Source organism: Canis aureus, chromosome 10 (genome assembly GCF_053574225.1).
Source record: "Canis aureus isolate CA01 chromosome 10, VMU_Caureus_v.1.0, whole genome shotgun sequence".
Classification (NCBI taxonomy): Eukaryota; Metazoa; Chordata; class Mammalia; order Carnivora; family Canidae; genus Canis; species Canis aureus.
The window spans coordinates 59122138-59144243 of NC_135620.1; the positions used below are offsets into that span (position 1 = coordinate 59122138).

Below are 22106 nucleotides of genomic sequence, written 5' to 3' on the forward strand. Positions count from 1 at the left end.
AACTATGCTTTCATAAAATCAAAATCTGCCCCCAGGGACGCCTGGGTGGCTCAGTGGTTGAGCATCTGCCTTTGGCTCAGGGCATGGTCCCAGAGTCCCGGGATTGAGTCCCACATCGGACTCCCCTTGAGGAGCCTGCTCTCTCTCCCTATGTCTCTGCCTCTCTCTGTGTGTCTCTTATGAATAAATAAATAAAATCTTAAAAAAAAAAAAAAAAACACACACACACACAATCTACCCCAATCCTAATCAATTTCCTGCCAATGTATTCAATAAATCATGAGACATGCTCAAAACTACAGTCAATAAAGTGCCACACTATCTGAAAAAGCAATTCATATATCAACCCTACAGATGATGGGTAATGAGTTAATAGTGCTAGAGCAAGCTCTTAAAACACATACTTTAGTATGGTTCCATAATGCTTTTCAAGATTATCAAATATGATTTTTAATTTAACCTCAACTTATTTTATGTGGCCTATTAATTCATCCTAAACTTTAGCTTGAAATAAAACCAAAAAATTGCATTGTCAATTGTGTACATATGTAGGCAACTTCAAAGATTATACCTGCCTAGCCAAAAATCCTTGCAGGAATTCTAAAACTAGATGCTTCAAGCTTTAAAATATTGTTCCTGTAGATGCCCTCTTTAAGTGTGCTATCACATTAATTTAACACCAATCTCAGAACTTGTTCTTCCTTACTTAAACTATTAACTATATACTATGGCACTATAAAAAAGCTGCCACCATTCAATTCTCTCCCAAACAGTAGATAATTTAATCATCACAGATTTAATCATGTCTTTACTATCAGTTTTAGTAAAAAACTGCTATAGACTTAGAATCTTAGGTTAATTTCACGAACATCATACCTACAACTACAGTTTACCTACATATAGTAAGGGTAACTTTTACAAATGTTTTCTGATCCTATCCCTTTTCAAGAGAAAACAAGAGCATGCACTAATCAAGTCTCTATGTAGCTTCTGCTTTAAATCACAGTAGTTTGGGGGATCCCTGGGTGGCTCAGTGGTTTGGTGCCAGTCTTTGGCCCAGGCTGTGAACCTAGAGTCCCAGGATCGAGTCCCGCATTGGGCTCCCTGCATGGAACCTGCTTCTCTCTCTGCCTGTGTCTCTGCCTCTCTGTCTCTCATGAATAAATAAATAAATAATCATAAAATAAAACAAAACAAAATAAATAAGTAAAATTTAAAAAATAAAATAAATTAAATTACTAAATAAAATAAAAATAAAATAAAATAAAATGAAATGAAAAGAAAAAAAGAAAAGAAAAGAAAAGAAAAGAAAAGAAAAGAAAAGAAAAGAAAAGAAAGAAAAGAAAAGAAAAATAAATCACAGTAGTTTAGGGATCCCTGAGTGGCTCAGCAGTTTAGCGCCTGCCTTTGGCCCAGGGCATGATCCTAGAGTCCCGAGATCGAGTCCCACATCAGGCTCCCTGCATGGAGCCTGCTTCTCCCTCTGCCTGTGTCTCTGCCTCTCCCTCTTTCTCTGTCTCTGTCTCTGTCTCTCATGAATAAGTAAAATATTAAAAAAAAAAAAATCAATCAATCACAGTAGTTTAAAAACAACTCAGGATTGGTTATGAGATCTTTGCTGTGGTCCATTTCTGCTAAATTTGGCAATGTGGCACACACTGGAAGAAAGTACTTAAAAAAGCAACATTTTTAATCTCACAAAAGACCTCCAGAAAGTAGAATGTTCCTACACAATCAACCTGCCATAAACAATACATTGTAACACTACTGTGAATTATATCTAATAAAAGCAAATGAAACTAAGGTCATTAAAAAAAAAAGCTCATTAAGTTATGCATTTCACAGAGCACTTGGGTGGCTCAGTTGGTTAAGCAACTCTTGATTTCAGCTCAGGTTATAAACTCAGGGTTGTTGGAATGAGCCCTGCACTAAGCCCCACAAAGCCCCACATTCAGGATCAGCGCTGAGTCTGAGATTCTCTCTCTCTTCCTCTGCCCCTCCCTCCGTCCCCCCCCCAACTCAGACACTCTCTAAATAAATAAAATCTTTTTCAAAAAAACATATACATTTCACATAAGTTAAAACTATTCAGAGAATCGCACAAACTATTTTAATTTGCAGTTTGGGGCAAAAGCAAGAAACAAGTTTATAATTAGACTATGGAATGTTCTAGAAAATGCATAACCAATGCTGATTTCTAATCTGCCCATTTATGATAAAAGACATTACTGAGAAAATAAAGAACCCATTAAGTTCTCACCAATTTATGAGTTTCATCATGTTGTTTAGAGAGTTTCCACAGAAGGGAAATAATATTAAGAACTTGCTGCATGACCTGCAGAGGTTCTCGCTCTATACCATTTCCAATAGAAGCAGCTAGTTGTGGAGGCACAGCTTCAATCCAGCATTCAATCAGCAATGGAATTATTATCTCAATAAATCCTTTCAAGTTTTCAGTAGATGAGAGGCCTTCATCCACACTGCCTAGTCCTCCAACCAGGTACCTAATAAGGAAGGGTAAGAATAAAAAAAAAAATTAATGAGCAAAAAATATTATTCCTTGTTTAATTTAAATATTAAGTGAAAAGTACCAGTAAAAATGAAGTTCCCTGAATTGATAATTACATTGATTAAGACCAGTAAGAAAATAAAATTCTAAATGACAAAGCCGAGACTATCAAGTTTTACTTCTCATTAGGCTTTGCTAGAAATGAATAAATTAATACTTTCAAATGACTCCTCCCATCAGTAAATAAAAATCAAATCATGAGTAACTATATGAAAACTATAAAAGACAACTGCATATCTTCCCACCATTAGCCATCAATGGTCAGCAGTTAAAATTCAATACAGGAAAACTGAGTGTGGACATAACTGAAATCCTTCTTACCGTAGCCTGAACTGTGAACTGACATTTGGCTGTGAACCCCCATTTTCATAAACCTGGATGTGCTGCTGGTCGTTGGCATGTTCCTTCCAGTTGATAAAAATGGAGTTGCTAGTGGCATGGGGATTTTCTTTTTGTTCCTGAAGTCCTTCACTTTCTCTCAACCTACTGGATCCATCTGCCAAGGCCTGAAGGAATTTACTGAGTCTCACTAAGACTTTCAGCCTCCATTGCTGAGAAGTGAGTCTCCGATTAGGATTTACAGAAAGTATCCAGGACTGGGATCTGTCTCTATTTATTAGTCCTTTAGACAGCTGCTGATGAGAAATAAGTTCTACAAAATTCTTAAGCAATATACTGCTACGGCCAGTAATTAAGGCTGGGTACTGTTCCAGCAGAATGTCCAAAACTTTTAAAGAGTCCTCCTGAATTCCTTCAGTAATGTGAGTCATGGCACTAGAGAGATGGGCACTTACCAAAGGAAAAAATGGAGAAATTTGTTCAGCTCGTATTTTGGGGGCCAGGAATTGAAGAAGTTGAACTGCTGCTAATCGTACATTAGCATCTTTATCTGTAAACACAGCAGTCACTTCACTTAATATGTTTGAAAGGTGTGCATCAATTATAAATGGGTACTGAGACAAAAGGTCTTTAAGTCCAAGAAGAGCACTTTGTTTAACCCCAGCATTGTAGTGATGCATCTGTGACAGCAAATCCTAAAAATAAAAATACAGGATTTAAGTATATGTGCACATTCTAACATTTTCAAATAAACATGCTAACTAAAACCATAAACTGACAATCTTTGGGGAAACTGCTTCAATAAGTACTTTTCTAAATGTTACCAAGCTTTTACTAAGAACAGAAACATTATTTTATCCTTAAGACAGATTTAGCTCAATAAAAACATTACATAATTTTCAGTTAGAATTTTCTTTTTGAAATTAACCTGTATGAAGACTTAGGCATGCTATCATTTAAAGTGACAGAAGTTATCATCACTATTTAAAGGCCTACTATACAGGCGCCTGGGTGGCTCAGTGGTTGAACATCTGCCTTCAGCTCAGGTCATGATTCCAGGGTCCTGGGATTGAGTCCCACATAGGGCTCCCCACAGGGAGCCCTGCCCCTCCCTCTGCCTATGTCTCTGCCTGTCTCTCATGAATAAATAAATAAAATCTTAAAAAAAAAAAAAGAATAAAAGAAAAATCAGGCAGCCGGTGGCTTAGCGGTTTAGCGCCGCCTTCAGCCCAGGGAGTGATCCTGGAGACCCAGGATGGAGTCCCACGTCATGCTCCCGGCATGGAGCCTGCTCCTCCCTCTGCCTGTCTCTGTCTCTCTGTCTAATAAATAAAATCTTAAAAAAAAAAAAAAAATCAAACATTTGATAGGTGCATTTATACACTACTAAACAGGCACAGTCTGCCTATTTTAAGTGGTCTTTCAGGGTGTATGTGCATCCTGAGTATAACATTTGACAATTTTATTTGTGGAATAATTTATATAATCTGTGAAAAAATATAACTTCAAATACCTTTTCAATATTATTTAACCTTCAGGGCTTAAAAGCAAAACTAGAAAAAGTTTATCCTCAAAAAAACTTGTTCACAAATGTTCATAATAGCATTACACCTAAGAGTGAAACTCGGTGAAGGATGGGCTAGATGGGTGATGGGTATTAAAGAGAGGGCTTGTTGTGATGAGCAGCACTAGGTGTTGTATGTAAATAATGAATCACTGAATTCTACTCCAGAAACCAATATTGCACTATATGTTAACAAAATTTAAATTAAAAAAATAAAAACAAAAACCTAAAAAAAAAGTGGCAACAACCAAATGACTATCAACGGATATGTGATAAAATGTGGCATAACCATGCACTGTAATACTATTCAACAATACAAAGGAATGGAGTACTGTTCTCAGAGATACTTTATAACATGGATGAACCTCAAAACATGCTAAGTAAAAGACCAGTAACAAAAGACCATGTATCAAAAAAAAAAAAAAAAAAAAAGACCATGTATCATATTGTTGCATTTATATTAAATGACCAGAATAAGCAAATCTATACAGATAAAAGGTAGGTTAGTGGCTGTGTAGAGCAAAGGGAAAAGAATGGGCAGTGACTTCTAATAGGCATAGGTTTTCTTTCTGGCATGATAATTATGTCCTAAAATTAGATTATGGTGATAATAGCATAACTCTGCAAATACATTTAAAAACTACAGAATGGTACACTTTAAGTAGGCTCCACGCTGGGCATGGAGCCCAACACAGGGCTTGAACTCACAACCCCCAGATCAAGACCTGAGCTGAGTCCAAGAGTCAGACACAAGAGTCAGACACCAATGAGTCACCCAGGTGCCCCTGGAATTTTATAATGCAAAAGTTACATTTCAATGAAGTTGTCAAAATTGTAAGCAAAATCATTGCTAAAACTTCACACATTTACTACAAACCTATATATTATGTGCTATGTAAGGCTAAAAAATAAGACAATTACCTTCATAAACTATAAAAACAGCTAAAAAGTTATCATACCAAAAACTTGATACATCAACAAGATAAACACAAGAATTATCTCTAGATCATATATCAAATCATCAAACAGGTACACAATAGAAAAATGACTGTGGGTTTAGTTGAGGAAGTCTTTCTAGAGGAGGTAGGAAAGCTACATTGGCAACTCAGATTTGGTTAATAAACTCCAAACTTCAGCCATCAGTAAACCCTGAGAATTAAAACAACTTTTCACAAAAAAAGGTGATTTCAAAGAAAATGTTATTTATCAAAACAATAGTTACCATTTACCTTTATGTTAAGTTTTCTGTTGTTTGTTGGAAGAGTTCCATCTTCTTTGAGCTGCTCAGGGAGATATATAGTCTTTGTTTTAAAGTTTGTAACAGTAGCATTTTCTAATTTGGGTTTCTTTTTACCAACTTTTAGTTTTACTTTTTGAAAATCATCTTGGCGTTTTCTTTTTTTGGTCATTCTTGAGTGCTACAGTGAAAAGAATTTTAAAACAATGGGCAAAAAAAGATAAATTCTAAAATAATAAAGGTGTTTTCTAACATTTACATTACTCTAAAATACATTTCAAAGATAATCAAAAATTAAGACCTATGCGGAAAGGATCAAAGTACTAAATGGAAAATAGCTTTACCAAGAAGTATATCTTAGTCAATAATGTAAACAGGGGTCATCAACAATAAGGTAACAATCCAGCCACAGGTTTGTCAAGGGTTTTTAGCCATGGAACCTTTGTCAAGTAATTGTACTAAATGAAAACCTTTTGAAATAACCCCTCACCCAGAGTTTTGGGGGAATGAGTGGGCAACACACAGATTACTAGAGATGTATCTGCTCCTGGCCCCTAAAAGTCCCTAAGGAACCTCTACTAACAAAACAAAGTTTTTAAATGCAGCCTATAATAGAAAAAGTTTCATGAACCTAAGCTGATGCTTGAAAGAAATATAAGATACAGAAATATGCAGCAAGGAGAGTTAATGAACATTTCATGAGCAAGGAAAACAATAGATCAGTAGAGAAAAAGCCTAGTATAGGCAAAAATGTGGTATCAGCATTTTGGACACCAGGCTTAGGTTCAGACTAGATATAAACAGAAAACGGTATCCAGGGCACCTGGGTGGCTCAGTGGTGGAACATCTGCCTTTGGCTCAGGTTGTGATCCCAGGATTCCGGGATCAAGTCCTGCATCAGGATCTCTGCTGGAGCCTGCTTCTCCCTCCGCTTGTATCTCTGCCTCCCTGTCTCTCTCATGAATAAAGTTTAAAAAAATGGTACTCAAAAGCAGGATAAAAAAACAGTATAAAAGAAAATAAAGTGCAACAGAGGGAAAAGGAGCAAAGACCAACTAGGCCATTGTTGTAATAAATAACTTGGGCATAAACATGCCATCTTGCACTTTCCCGTCTACATATTTTTTCAATTAACATCTAAATCTTCCCACTTACACACAAAATCTTTGATCTGATCCTCCTACTCATTCCCAGGCCACTTCTTAAATCCTTTATTTCTACCTAGATTGTTTAGTAGTTTCCCCCATCAGTATGCCTGCCTTATTTCTAGTATCTACTCCCTAGCCCATTTGCTGGAGTCATGAGAGGGTTCTTTCTAAACACAGATCTGACCAAGACTCAGGAGTTTTCAGCTGTTTCTTTACTCACTTACAGTAAAAACTCCATAGCTTGACATATCACGTCCTTCCTAACTTCCTCTCCAGCTTTATCTTCCCACAAGCTAACATCTATCTAAAAAATAGCCTCCTATACCAGGAACTAGCCCAACTCTTCTTGAAACCTTTTCCAGCATGCTGCAAAAACTGAATTCTGCTTGCCTCTGTACACCCACTAGAATAGATAAGTACCTCTGAAATAAATAAAACTTCTTCTTGGTCTATCATAATTACCCTGTGTCCAGGTACTTAAAAAAAAAAAAAAAAAAAGACACAATACAATAAATGAGGATCCAAAAAAAACCCCAAAAAACCTTGAGTAAAATGAAGATTTACATTTATTGTGAAATAAAATAGCTTGTGCCAGACCAAGCAGCTCAAGTTCCAGGAATCCAGAAGCTAATCATCTATAACAGTACATCCAAATTTACATAATTTCAAGGTTTCATTTTATTTTTTTAAAGATTTTATTTATTTATTCATGAGAGACAGAGAGAGAGACAGAGAGAGGCAGAGACACAGGCAGAGGGAGAAGCAGGCTCCAGGCAGGGAGCCCAACATGGGACTCGATCCCGGGTTTCCAGGATCAGGCCCAGGGCTGAAGGTGGCACTAAAGCCCTGAGCCACCCAGGCTGCCCGATTTCAAGGTTTTAATACATTAGAGCCCCTTGAGATAGGTAGGATTTGGCTACATAGGTTAAGAGCAGATTCTAGAGCCAGATTGATTTAGTTCTTTATCCAGAATGCCACTTTCTAGCTGTAGTTAAAAACTGTGCCTCAGGGATCCCCGGGTAGGCGCAGCGGTTTAGTGCCTGCCTTTGGCCCAGGGCGCGATCCTAGAGACCCGGGATCGAATCCCACAACGGGCTCCCGGTGCATGGAGCCTGCTTCTCCCTCTGCCTGTGTCTCTGCCTCTCTCTCTGTGTGACTATCATAAATAAATAAAAATTTAAAAAAAAAAAAACTGTGCCTCAGTTTCATCCACAAAATAGGAATAATAATACATACCCAAAAAATTAAATAAAACTTACATCATACAATTATTATGAGGTAGGATTAATGAGGAGCAAATGAGTTCCTATTTGTAAAACTCTGAGCATTTATACCTGGCACTGTTAAACATGTATGCTAAAAGCACAAACATGTATATTTTCTTAAAAGTCTCAGGACCAGTACAAATCACATATAGTATTAAATGCATTACGTACGTTAGCATTCAATTCTCACAAAACCACATGCATTATGTATATTAGCATTCAATTCTCACAAAACCACGTAAGGAAAGTGGTACTAAACCCATCTTAAAGATGTGGCTCAGAAAGATTTGTCAGACCTGTATTAGGAAGTTGAAGAGGGACTTAATACACCAAAGAGAGCTCTGCAAAATCAGCTTTATGTCACATATAGTGGAATTAAGGTGAGGATTGGAAACCTGAGTGGCAAAATGGCTTATCTTACTTCATTTATACCTATTCAAGTTTTCATCCCACCCACACCTCTAGTTATTCTAGTTTTTAAAAATGGGTAAGCAAAAATCTAAAAAAAAAAAAAAAAAAAAAATTCGCATGGCCTCTTTTAATTTAAAAAAAGGGGGGGAGGGGGCAGCCCCGGTGGCTCAGCGGTTTAGAGCCTGCCTTCGGTCCAGGGAGTGATCCTGGAGACCCCAGATCGAGTCCCACGTCGGGCTCCCTGCATGGAGCCTGCTTTTCCCTTTGCCAGTGTCTCTGCCTCTCTTCTCTCTCTGTCTCTCTCATGAATAAATAAATAAATCTTTGAGGGGGGGAAAAAAAAAAAAAAACTTTCATTAAGCAAGCACACTTTTTGAGCTTTCCCTACAATTTTATTACTAGCTAGTACCAGAGATGAAAATAAATGGTACAAGACAGAAAAATCAAATGAATCAACCCAACTCACCAATCCTCCGTGTTATTTTTAGCCACTATATCTGGCCTGTGTCCAACACACTCTTGTCAAGGTCTATGCTGTATCACTTTGTATCACTTTGTGTCCGTCACACTAATTTCCCTAATAAGAAAGCCTAAGAGGGCTGATCGCCATTCCTCGACTTTTGAAGCCGGGACCATTATTTTATGATACGCAGAGAACATTTTTATACTAGGAACTTTTAAAGCTCTATTAACCAATTTGTCATTTTCACTTCAAAATAAAGATTTATTTATTTTTTTATTTTTTTTTTTTAGGGCTGCCCGGCTGGGCAAGCCTGTGGAGCCTGTAAAAAGCACGCCAACTCTGGATCTCAGGTTGACACTGGGTGTAGCGAGCGAGGACTTAAAAATCTCCTAAAAACAAGTCAATAAAACACAAATAAGATTTTTTTCATAGCACGGCAAGTCAAATGGTTTGACTAAAGCTACTTTGCAGCAGCCGGTATGGAACAGGAGGTACCAACTCCAGCCTTAAGGGGCTGAACTTTCACATCGCTGCCACCTCCCACGCGGGGGGGGGGGGGGAGCCCCTGAAGTTTGAGAACTGAACATTTCACAGATTCCAATCAATTTGCAGGTCTCCTGGATTGTCAACACAAGGGGAGATTCTCGCGGGCCTGAAAATGTCCACCGACCGAATCGAATTCCAGCTAGGCTTGTCTGCCACCCCCGATTTCCAACCTCCTTTGCAAAATAAATAAATAATAAATTAATGAAACTGTAATAACGCGTGTACTGCAGTTTTCCTTTTGATGGTTTCCCCGTCAACCCCTTCCTCTCCCGAGTTCCTCCCGACTCTACAGAAGGGGCCGGGGGGGAGACCCGGGACTTCCCAGAAAGTGGACGCCCCCGCGAGGGGCCGCCCGACGCCGCTCCGCCCCCGCCGCCCGCGCCGCCCCCGCCGCCCGCGCCGCCCGCACACCTGGAGCGCGGCGGGGGCCCGGGAGGGGACGCCCGCTCCTCCCCGCCGCCCGCCGCCGTCCCACACGGCAAGAAGAGCCCCCCGGGCCGCCAGCGCTCCCGTCCCTTCCCCTCCCGGCGGCCGCGGGGCCCAAATCGAGGCTCCCCGGCCTAAAAGTGCCTCCGCCGCGAAACGGCGCGAACCCGCCCAGTCACTCGGGGCGCTCCACACGCCCGCGGGCCGCCCTGCCCCGCCGCGCGCCCAGGCCCCGCTCCGCCCCCCGCCCCCCGCCCCCCCACCGGGGCGCGCGGACCGGCCACGGCTCGGCCTGGCCCGCCTGGGCCGCGCGGACCGGGGGAGCCACGGCCCCGCGCGCCCGTCCCGCGCCCCGGGAGGGCCCGGCCCGACGGGCGGCGGCCGCTCACCTGAGGGCCCGGCTGGGACCGGGGCGCGGAGCGGAGGACAGAGCGTCCGAGCGGAAGCCCGCGGGGCGACGGCGCGCGCCACCGGCCTCAGCCCCTCGCTCCCCGAGCGTGTTTTCAAATCGCCTCGTCCTCACGCGGCCGCGTCTCCTTCCGCCGCCCGGAAACCAGGGCCCCTCCCCCGCCGCGCCGCGCTCACGTGACCGCGGCCCGCAGCCGCGCGCAGCCGGGGAGGCGGGAGCGGGAGCGCGAGCGCCAGGCCCCGCCCCCGGGAGGAGGGGGCCCGCCGGAAGCCCCCTGCGCTCGCGGAGGCCGGCGCGGGACGGAGCGCGGCCGCGGACCTGCGGGGCGGGCGCGGCGGGGGCGGGGGCCGGAGGCGTCGCCCGGGTTCCCGCGGCGCGAGAGCGTGCCTCTGCTCCCCTCCGTGCTCCATGGCTCCCCGGACCCGGTGCCACATTCAGAGAACAGAAGTTGAACCGAAATGGAGCGGGGGGGGGGGGGGGGGGGGCGGGAAAAGTTTCGGGCCGCTGGAACCCGGGAGTTCCCGAGGACTTTAACCTGGATGGAGCGCTTCGCAACTGCCGGGCCGAGGGCAACGTACACCTATAGTCGCTGAAGCCTGAAAGTCTTCGTCGAGGGTTTTTTTTTTTTTTTTTTTCCCCCTGATGTTTCAAAATCTCAGCCCTGAGATTGCAACGGCTGAAATGAAGTGGGCCCCGCTCCCCCGGGGAAGTTCAGGGAGGACCTGAATGTCTAGAAAGGAGATGAGAAAGGAAGGAGAGTGCTTGTTGGAAAGAATAATCCTTGCCAAAGACTGGCAGGTAGGGTGGAGGGAAGACACCCCCCCCCCCGGGTATGGGTGGGAGACCATGATTCAGATTTGTCCCTACAGCTTATCAGTTTATAAGACAGAAAAGCTGACAGCCCTATGAGCCTCCGTTGATGAGCAGAGACCCGAGCCCTGGGACAGAGACCATTCCTGTTCTAGGATGAGAGATGAGGCAGAGCCAGATACCCCCCTCCCCCTCCCCTGGCGACACACAATCTGCCTCGAATCCACCATAAACCAACATTTGGGAGTCCCCAGCATCCTACAGTATTACATGATGTTAAAAGTTGTGAAACTGGATCAGAAGAGGAAAGGTTTATTGCCACCCATCATGTCCCCTAAACTCCAGGTTCCTAGCTAACAGCTTACTCAACATTTCCTTTGACATCCTATTTGCATCTCAGGGTGCACTTGTCCAAAATGGAACTCCTGATCACACCCCCCCACCCCACCCCACCCCACCCCACCCCCGAAATGTATTCCTGCTACAGCTTCTTCATCTCAAATAGCAATTTCATCCTTCTGGTTACTCAAGCCAAAAACCCAAAGAAGGTCTTCTTTCTTCCGCATCTCACACCTAACTCATCAGGAGATTACTTCAAATGTTACCTGACTTCCACCACTTATCACCACCTCCCTCGCTATCACCGTGGTCCAAGCCATCTCATGATCACGATAGAAGATCTCTGAATGGGTTTCCTGTTTCCATTATTACACTCTAGTGTCTCCCCCCTACGGTCTAATATCAGCAGAAAAGCTATGTGATTAATTTAAAATCTAAGGTCAGGTCACGCTTTTGCTCAAAACCCCTCAACTCCCCATGTCATTTGGAATAAAGCCAGAATCCTTATCATAGCCTCAAGATCTGCCGTATTCTGAAATATCACTGAACTTCTGGACACTCCTACAACTCTCCTGTTTTCACTCTTCTCCAGCCAACCTCCCTTGCTTCTTGTCTGTGGCAAAGTGGCACTGGTGGTGACGTAAGTAACAGAAGTGCTTGGCCTGGCTAAAGGAAGTATGCCATGAGGAATCATGTTCAAGAAAAAAGGAAAACAAAAAATAAGAAATCTGATCTTTATTTTTTTTAAATAATTTTTTTATTTGAGAGAGAGAGAAAAACCAAGAACATAAGTTGAAAAGACAGGAAGAGGGAGAAGCAGGCACTCTACTGAGCAGGAAACGAATGCCAGGCTCAATCCCAGAACCCTGGGATCATGATGAGCCCAAGGCAGACGTTTGACAGACTGAGCCACTCAAGCACCATGAAATCTGATCTTTAAATTTTGGTGAACAAGCACATTTTTTTTTTCCTATTTTTAAAACACTGGGGTGCCTGGCTGGTTCAGTCAGTAGAACTTGAGACTCTTGATCTTGAAGTTATGAATCCAAGCAGTACAATGGGTATAAAAGTAACTTAAAAATAAATTATAAAAGGGGTGCCTGGGGGAATCCCTGGGTGGCTCAGGAGTTTAGCACCTGCCTTTGGCCCAGGGCGCAATCCTGGAGTCCCAGGATCGAGTCCTGATCGGGCTCCTTACATGGAGCCTGCTTCTCCCTCTGTCTGTGTCTCTGCCTCTCTCTCTCTCTCTGTCTCTGTGTGTGTCTATCATGAATAAATAAATCTTTTAAAAATTAAAAAAAGAAAAAAAGGGATGCCTGAGGGGTGCCTGGGTAGCTCCATCAGTTAAGCCTCTGTCTTTGGCTCAGGTCATAATCCTGGAATCCCAGGAAGGAGCCCTGGGTCAGGCTCACAGCTCAGCAGGGAGTCTGCTTCTCCCTCTGCCCCCCCCCTTTTGTGTTCTCCCTAGTTCACTTTCTCAAATAAATACATAAAATCTTTAAAAAATAAAAATAAAAGAAGTGTCGTGTGACTCAGTCAGTTAAGTGTCCAACTCTTGATCTTGGCTCCAGTCATGATGTCAGGGTGGTGAGATCAAGCCCTATATTGGGCTCCACACTCAGTGGGGTGTCTGCTTGTGATTTTCTCCATCTACCCCTCCCCCGCTCAAGCACATGTGCTCTCTAAATAAATACATAAATAAAATCTTAAAAAAATAAAATCCAAAAAACAAAACACTGTGTGGGCTAAACAAAATTCTTATAAGCAGGTTACTTACTAGTTTACAACCTCTGGTTTAAGACATGAAAAGTATGTTTACAAAAGGAAGCTTTTTCCAACTCTAAGTTATGAACTCAATAGTTACAAGAGTCACCTGCTTAGCTGAGCCAGAATAGACCTTTGATAAATGACAGTCATGTAGCAAGGTCTTTAACCCTTGCCAAAAAAACATGCATTCTAAAATCGTGGCATACTTCGTTTTCAAAACTCTGTCCAGTTAGCCACAGAAACTCCAGTATTTTAGTTTCTTGGGGCTTCTGTAACAAAGTATCACAAGCTTGGTGGCTAAACAACAGAAATTTGTTAATTCTGGAGACTAGAAGTCTGAGATCATGGTTTGGCAGGATTGGTTCTTTCTGGGCAGCCCCGGGGGGCTCAGCGGTTTGGTGCTGCCTTCAGTCCAGGGTGTGATCCTGGAGACCTGGGATCGAGTCCCACGTCAGGCTCCCTGCATGGAGCCTGCTTCTCCCTCTGCCTGTGTCTCTGCCTCTCTCTTTCTCTCTCTCTCTCTCTGTCTCTCTCTCTCTCTGTCTCTCATAAATAAATAAATAAAATCATTAAAAAAAAAAAGGATTGGTTCTTTCTGAGGGCTCTAAGGGAGATGCTGCTTCCTTCATGCCTTCTCCTAGCTTCCGGTAGCCTTAGATGTTCCTTGGGTTGTAGATAAATTCTCTCTCTTCACATTGTCTTCCCTCTGTGTGTGTCTGTGTCCAGAGTTCCTCTTTCTATGAGGACACCAGTCAGATTAGGGCCCACCCAAATGACCTCATTTTTTATTTGATTACCTCTGTAAAAACCCTGTTTCCAAATAAGGACACCTTCTGAGGTGGTAGGGGTCCTAACTCATCTTTTATGAGGGACACAACTCAGCTCCTAACCGACACCAAGATCTGTGTCCAGAAATATCTATATTTAATAGGAACAACCTCTCTTTTTTGTCTATGCTCAGGAGCATCACAGAAGTCTAGATTAAGAAACTTACTCCTGCACAATTTATATAACCTTTGCAGCTTCTCTGTTTCTTTCTCTCTTTTTAATATTTTATTTATTTATTCATGAGAGATACAGAGACAGAAGCAGAGACCTAGGTAGAGGGAGAAGCAAGCTCCCTGAGGGGAGCCTGATGTGGGACTCAATCTTAGGACCCTTCCCGGGGATCATGACCTGAGCCAAAGGCAGATGCTTAACCACTAAACCACCCAGGTGCCCCACAGCTTCTCTTTTTCTTAACCAGGCTTCCTAGTTAATATTTACTTAGGAAATAGGGTAACACTTCTAAAAATAAAAAAGTTTAATAAGCTTGATTTATAATGTAAAGGCAAACAATAAAAACATAAACATTAAATTAACTCTTACCTTATTTTTCTTTTTTTTTTTTTTTTTTAATTTTTTTTTTTTTTATTTATTTATGATAGTCACACAGAGAGAGAGAGAGGCAGAGGCATAGGCAGAGGGAGAAGCAGGCTCCATGCACCGGGAGCCTGACGTGGGATTCGATCCTGGTCTCCAGGATCGAGCCCTGGGCCAAAGGCAGGCGCTAAACCGCTGCGCCACCCAGGGATCCCCTTACCTTATTTTTCAAAGCTACTGCTAACACGAAAAGCAGAGACTCTGAAGAAAGCCTAAAAGGATGACTTCAAATTTGTTGCTATAACCACAGACAAAAATTCAAAACCCATTCTCCAGGAGTTGATTGATATGATGTATGCAAATTACTTAGGTTACTGCCTGGTACACTTTAAACCCTCGATAAATAGCAACAAATGTTACTATTAATGATATGTTATCATTGTGCAAAATAAAACTTTTAGTTAGGCTTCCTAGATAAGAAAGTAACAAGAAACTCGTTCTGACTTTAAATTAAAAGGAATTTATTGAGATAGCGGGTAACACACAGATGGCCAGGAAGGTTGCTGATCCCAGGTTTGAAAAAAGACAGGAAGGAAGAACACCAGCTAGGAGCACAACCATCAATATACCACAAATATCAGTCCAAGACATAAGAATTGGAAATGAGGAAGTAAAATCATCTCCATTTGATGATATGATTGTATATCTGAAAAAAATCAATTGTAAACCTACTACAAACAATAAAAATTCAGAAAAAGTAAAGCAATATAAAACTAATATTCAGAAATCAATAGATTTCACCTATACAAACAAAAACTAGTTAGACAATAGAATGGAAAAAGAAGCCCCATTTACAACAGCAATCAAAACAGATAAAATTGCTGGGGTGGCTTGGGTGGCTCAGTCAGTTAAGCATCCTACTTTCGATTTTGGCTCAGGTCATAACCTCAGGGTTGTTAGATCAAAGCCCCCCACAGAGCTCCTCATTGAGCCCCACATGAGGCTCTATGCTCAGCAGGAAGTCTGCATCTCTGCTCTCCCTCTGCCCTTCCCCCTGCTCACTTGCTTGTTCTTCTCTCTCTCTCTCAAATAAGTAAATCTTTTTTAAAGATAGATAAAATTCCTAGGACTGAATAAGAAATCAGATTAGAATAGTCAATATCCTACAAATGTCAATTTTCCCTGAAGGTATTGGTAAATTGAATGAGATCCCACTATATATGTCAACAGATTGGGGCTTTTCTCTAGACCTACACAAGCTGATTAAAATTTGCACATGAAAAAAACTAAACAAGAAAAAAAAAAAAAAAGAAAGAAAAAAACTAAACAAGAATAGCCAAGAAAATTTTGAAAAAGAAAAGCAGTGAGGAGGAATCAGCCCTACTAAATACAGAAGCACATTCTAAAAAACTCAATAATTTAAAAAGTGGATTTTGTCATATGAACAGACAAACCAACAGAACAAAATACAAAGTCCAGAAATAGACCAATATGAAAACAAGAATTTAATACATTGTAAGGTAAATATCTTCCATCAATAGTATAAAGATAAATGATTTGCACAAATAGGGAGCCATTTGGAAAAAGATAAAGTTGGGTTCATACTTTACATGTTATATTTGAAGATGTAAATTAAAAAAAAAAACAAATCTATAAAAATCTCAGAAAACAAAATTTTATTTTATTACTTTGACCCTGTATTAGGACTTGAAATCTAAATACCAGAGAGAAAAGTTTTAAAAATTTGATTGCAGGCTTTCCCCAAAACATTCTGAAATCTTCCACATGATCAAAGGGAAAAAAAAGGGGGGGAGAGAAAATAAAAAGTAAAGGCAAATAACAAATTTGGAAACATATTTGCAACTCATATCACAAGTAAAGGATTAATTTTCTTAATATACAAAGAATTCTTAGAAACAAAAAAAAAGGGCAGCCAGCTAGGCTTAGCGGTTTAGCGCAGCCTTCAGGCCAGGGTGTGATCCTGGGGACCTGGGATCGAGTCCCACATCGGGCTCCCTGCATGGAGCCTGATTCTCCCTCTACCTGTGTCTCTGCCTCTTTCTCTGTGTCTCTCCTGAATAAATAAATAAAATCTTTAAAAAAAAATATGAAGTGCTTGATAGGAAATACTGATATCCATACAGTTTGTAGAAAAAGAAATATAAATCACCCTCACGTAAAAAAAAAATAAATAAATAAAATAAATTTTAAAAAGTCACCCTCACATAAAAGATATTATGCCTGACGCACAACAAGAGAAATGCAAATTAAAATATGATAATTTTTCTTACTTTTTACGGTTATCAAAATTCAAGAATTTGACAATGTACCAGTTAGTGACACTGGAGAAGCATCCCTCTCACATATTGTTAGTAGCAGTATAAACTCTACAAAAGATGTACTTGCAAGAATTTAATTTGGCTAGGAGTAACAGTAAAACATAAAAAAGTATTAGTTTCTCACATTAAAGTCAAGAAGTTAATTCCTCACTTGAAAATCAAGATGCAAGCAGACTCCAGGAAGTTCTTCTTTCAGAAGATAGAAGGAGTGAGTTTGAAGCAAGAGAGCATTGCTTAATAATCAGAACTACAACTTTATAAAAGTTTTAAGCAACTAAATAAAATAACGGAAGCATCAGAAAAAATTAAGTAATTATAATGTGTAATATGGGGGTTGAGGAGACTTTCTTTGAAAAGATAGGAAACCTAGAAGCCATTGAAGAAGAATGTAGACAGAGTTCACAACACTAGAAAAATGTAATATGATATGGCAAATGATACCATAAACATAGACAAAAGGCAAAAAAAATAGCATAGGGGAAAGATTTGTAACACATATGAAAGATAAGTGATTGATAACTGCAATATACAAGGAGTTTTTACAAATTATTGAGAAAATGACAAAAACAATCCAATGAGAAAAAAGGCCTAAAGCTGTGAATAGCAATTCACACGTACAAAAATCCAAATGATCAATAAACTTTGCAAGCCTGCTCAACCTCACAATTGTCAGGGAAATGTAAATTAATACAACAATGAGGTATGACTTCTGACTTACCAAATTCACAACAATTATAAAGCAATATAACACCTACTGCTGGTGAGGATACAAGGAAAAGTGTATTTTCTATGTTTGCTACTGGAAATGTAAAATAATGCCACCATTTGGGAAATAAGTCCGGAAATATCTAAACAAAGTTTTCTTTAAATTCATATTCTTTCGGGATGCCTGGGTGGCTCAGTGATTGAGAGTCTGCCTTTGGCTCAGGACTTGATCCCAGGGTCCCTGATGGAGTCCCTGCATAGGGCTCTGGGAAGGAAGACTGCTTCTCTCTCTGCCTGTGTCTCTGCCTCTCCCTCTGTATCTCTCATGGATAAAAATCTTAAAAATAAATAAATTCGTATTTCGTTCAATCTAGTGATCCCATCCCCTGAGAACTTATCCCATAGCTATAAAAGCATCGGTCCAAAATATATTTATTTGGGGATCCCTGGGTGGCTCAGCAGTTTAGTGCCTGCCTTCAGCCCAGGACATGATCCTGGAGTCCTGGGATCGAGTCCCACATCAGGCTCCCTGCATGGAGCCTGCTTCTCCCTCTGTCTGTGACTCTGCCTCTTTCTCTCTCTCTCTTTCTCTCTCTCATGAATAAATAAATAAAATCTTTAATATATATATATATATGTTTATTTATTTCAACAATATTTGAGTACCAATACATTGGGAAGAAAATGGATATATGGGGCACCTGGCTGGCTCAGACAGTGGAGCACACCACTTTTGATCTTGAGGTCATGAGTTTAAGCCCCACATTGGTTATGGAGCCTACTTAAAAAGAAAGACAAGAAAAAAAGAAGAAAGAAAGAAAGAAAGAAAGAAAGAAAGAAAGAAAGAAAGAAAGAAAGAAAGAAAGAAAGAAAGAAAATGGATATGGATAAATAAAGGCACAGTTTAATAAATTGTGATACCCTAATTGTGTTTTGGAGCTATTAAAGGGACTGAGTTCCATCTATTTCAGTTAAGTTTGTTTGAAGATATTTTTCCTTGATGTATTTTCAAGTAAAAATAAGAACCTGCATGAAAGTATATATAATCCTAATCACGCTGTTACAAAATAAACCAAAAATGCATGTATTTTGTTTTGTTTTGTTTTGTTTTTTTGTGGGGGGGGGCGTTAGGGATATTGAGCATCTTTTTTTTTTTTAAGTAGACTCCACACCCAGTGGGAGCCCAATGCAGGGCTTGAACTCACAACCCTGAGATCAGAACCTGAACTGCCCTTCTCTGAGAGAACACCAAATGGCGGATGACGCCGGTGCTGCAGAAGGGCCCAGAGGCCCAGAGGCCGAGAGGCCCAGAGCTCATGGAGGCAAGGCGGAGAACAAGGAGTGGATCCCCGTCACCAAGTTGGGCCGCCTAGTCAAGGACATGAAGATCAAGTCCCTGGAGGAGATATATCTCTTTTCTCTGCCCATCAAGGAACCTGAGATCATTGACTTCTTCTTGGGGGCATCCCTCAAGGACGAGGTCTTGAAAATCATGCCCGTGCAAAAGCAGCCCCGTGCTGGCCAGCGGACCAGGTTCAAGGCATTTGTTGCCATCGGAGATTACAATGGACGCATGGGTCTGGGTGTCAAGTGCTCCAAGGAGGTAGCCACTGCCATCCGTGGAGTCATCATCCTGGCCAAGCTTTCCATCGTCCCCGTGCAATGAGGCTACTGGGGGAACAAGATAGGCAAGCCCCACACTGTCCCATGCAAGGTGACCGACCGGTCGCTGTGGTTCTGTGCTGGTGTGTCTCATCCCTGCCCCCAGAGGCACTGGCATTGTCTCAGCCCCTGTGCCCAAGAAGCTACTGATGATGGCTGATATTGATGACTGCTACACTTCAGCCAGGGGCTGCACTGCCACCCTGGGGAACTTTGCCAAGGCTACTTTTGATGCGATCTCCAAAACCTACAGCTATCTCGCCCCTGATCTCTGTGTTCACCAAGTCTCCTTATCAGCAATTCACTGACCATCTTGTAAAGACCCACACCAGAGTCTCCATGCAGAGGACCCAGGCTCCAGCTGTGGCTACCACATAGTTTTATACAAGAAAAATAAAAGTGAATTAAACCTTAAAAAAAGAAAAGAACCTGAGCTGAGATCAAGAATCAGGCAGCCCGGGTGGCTCAGCGGTTTAGCACCGCCTTCAGCCCAGGGTGTAATCGTGGAGACCTGGGATCGAGTCCCATGTCAGGCTTCCATATTCTATGCAGGAGCCTGCTTCTCCCTCTGCCTGTGTCTCTGCCTCTCTCTCTCTCTCTCTGTGTCTCTCACGAATAAATAAATAAATAAAATCTTTAAAAAAAGAAAAAAAAAAAAAGGAATCAGACACTTAGCCAATTAAGTGGCCCAGGCATCCCCAGAAATGCATGTATTTGTATGTGACCATGGAAACATGGAGAATGTGTAAAACATTACAGGTCAGAAAGTTATTAATTACCTGGGAGGAACTGAAGCAAGGAGAGATGTGTAAATAGCAATAGGTAATTGAAAGAATGGTTATCAAAAATTAAAATAAAATAATATTTAATGCCTTAATGTTAAGTATTAGTTTTTTTATTTTAACATAATACATTTTCAAAACTGGGAAATTGAAGTTGTTACAATACTATTAACTCAGGTACAGATCACATCTGGATCTGATCGGGTTTTCTAATAAGCACTAATTTTTATGGCTTTATTAATATATAAATGATACACAAAAACCTGTGCATATTTAATGTATACAACGTGTTGAGTTTGGACATACATCTGCACCTGTGATACCATCACCACAAATCAAGATAATAAACACATCCATCATCCCTGAAAGTTTCTCTGTGCCCCTTTGCTTTAAAAAGAAAAAAATAAAATTTCTAGTACAGAACACTGAACACAAGATCTACCCTCTTGAGTTTTTAAGTGCACAAGACCATATTGCTAACTATACACGCTCTGTCCTATGGGAATTGTCTAGAACTAACAGATCTTGCATAAAGGTAACTTTATACCCATTGAACATCAACTTCCATCTCCCTGTCCCCTGGCAATCACCATTCTATTTTCTGCTTCTCTAAGTTGGACTATTTCAGATACCTCATTATTTGTCCAAGCTTTGATTTTTAAATGCATGCCTGACCATTTCCCAAAATTTGAGACATTAATAAACCCTATAATAACATACTAATAAGTTCCATTACAAAGTTCTGAAGAAGACTACTCTTAAGCAGTAAACTTCCCAATTTTGTTTCCTAAGAGGCTAAAAAACAGACCACATATTTTAAGAAAGTACATCCTTTAAGAAATTGTTTTGTAAAAGTCACATGACCATTGCAGAGGTTAAATTACCACCTTGCAGATTCTACACGTATCCATAGTCACTACAAATATTTTCCCACCTCAGGATATTACTTTGCTGCTCTCAGAAATCCTGCTAAACAGGAGAAGTTTGGCAATTTCCACAGCTAGAGATTGAAAAAAAGTGTTCTGTTTGGATCCAGATGAACATCCTTGAACCCACAATGGAAGTCAGAAGGTTGATATTCATATTCCCAATGATGATGCTCAGAGGTTTAACAACAGATACAGCTTTAATCTATTGAAATAGTCATCCCAGTACCTCCCAGTTGAATATCAACCCTGAAGAAACTAAGCCATAAGGACATACATATCTAGTAAAGCATAAAGTTAAGCTCTGAATCCACATCTCAAAACCCCTAAGTTTACAGGGAAAGAAATCAAACAATTTTCCTTATAGTAAATATAGTAAATAGTTAACGGAAACTTTAAAATTACAAGAAGGTAGTCACAGAGCCTGGGGCATTATTTCTAAGATATTATTCCTTAGAGCAGCATTTTGCAATTAGCGTATTATATTTATAGTCAGAAACTTACATTTTAAAAAAAATTACTTCAAAATTTTTAGGATATTAAATAGCACACTTGCACACAAAGCTACTCTGTAGTTACCACTAATTCCTGAAAACAATAGATGGATAAACATGAGGCCCACCAAGTAGTTCAATAATTTTCCATGGTTCTGAAAGTTCAACAGATTAATTTTTAATTTTCTCATATGTGAGCAATTACTTTTTCTTGTCTGCATTTTAGAAAATAAAAAAACTTGAATTTTCTTATTGTATTTATAGTAGCTAGATTCCTAATTCACTTGTAATAATTTGCATTTAATATAAAATATGGAATAAAAACATTAAATATGTAAGAAGAATGATAAAGATATATAGAAAACAGGCATTCTTTTCAGTGGAGGGAATGAACTGCTACTTTTGAGGAAGACATTTTTGTGCGTAGGAAGAAGCTATAAAGCTTAGACTTCCACTGATTTATGTATAAGAGATGTATAAGAATGTTGATCCCATCAATGTTTATAGACTGAAAAATCAGAAAGTATAGATGTCCAGCAATCA

General features: G+C 40.7%; 1 protein-coding gene and 1 pseudogene across 3 annotated transcripts in view; one reads left to right on the forward strand and one right to left on the reverse strand.

The window, feature by feature from the left end:
• The window catches only part of TEX10 (testis expressed 10), a 63694-nt gene extending 53154 nt beyond the window's left edge, over positions 1–10540 (reverse strand). Inside the window, exons 1-4 of one of the 3 annotated variants that reach the window (XM_077912691.1) lie at positions 10358–10540; positions 5702–5890; positions 2891–3603; positions 2261–2504 (exon numbers count right to left, since the gene is read on the reverse strand). In XM_077912691.1, coding sequence (XP_077768817.1) covers positions 2261–2504; positions 2891–3603; positions 5702–5881 — 1137 coding nt within the window. In that variant the 5' untranslated portion in view covers positions 5882–5890; positions 10358–10540. Of the gene's footprint in view, positions 1–2260; positions 2505–2890; positions 3604–5701; positions 5891–8999; positions 9235–9953; positions 10081–10357 lie in introns of those variants that run through there. The other 2 variants (XM_077912692.1, XM_077912693.1) reach the window with 2 other exon arrangements.
• An 8386-nt stretch (positions 10541–18926) lies between these two features.
• On the forward strand, positions 18927–19778 carry LOC144321764 (small ribosomal subunit protein uS5 pseudogene; annotated as a pseudogene).
• The last annotated feature ends 2328 nt before the right edge of the window (positions 19779–22106 follow it).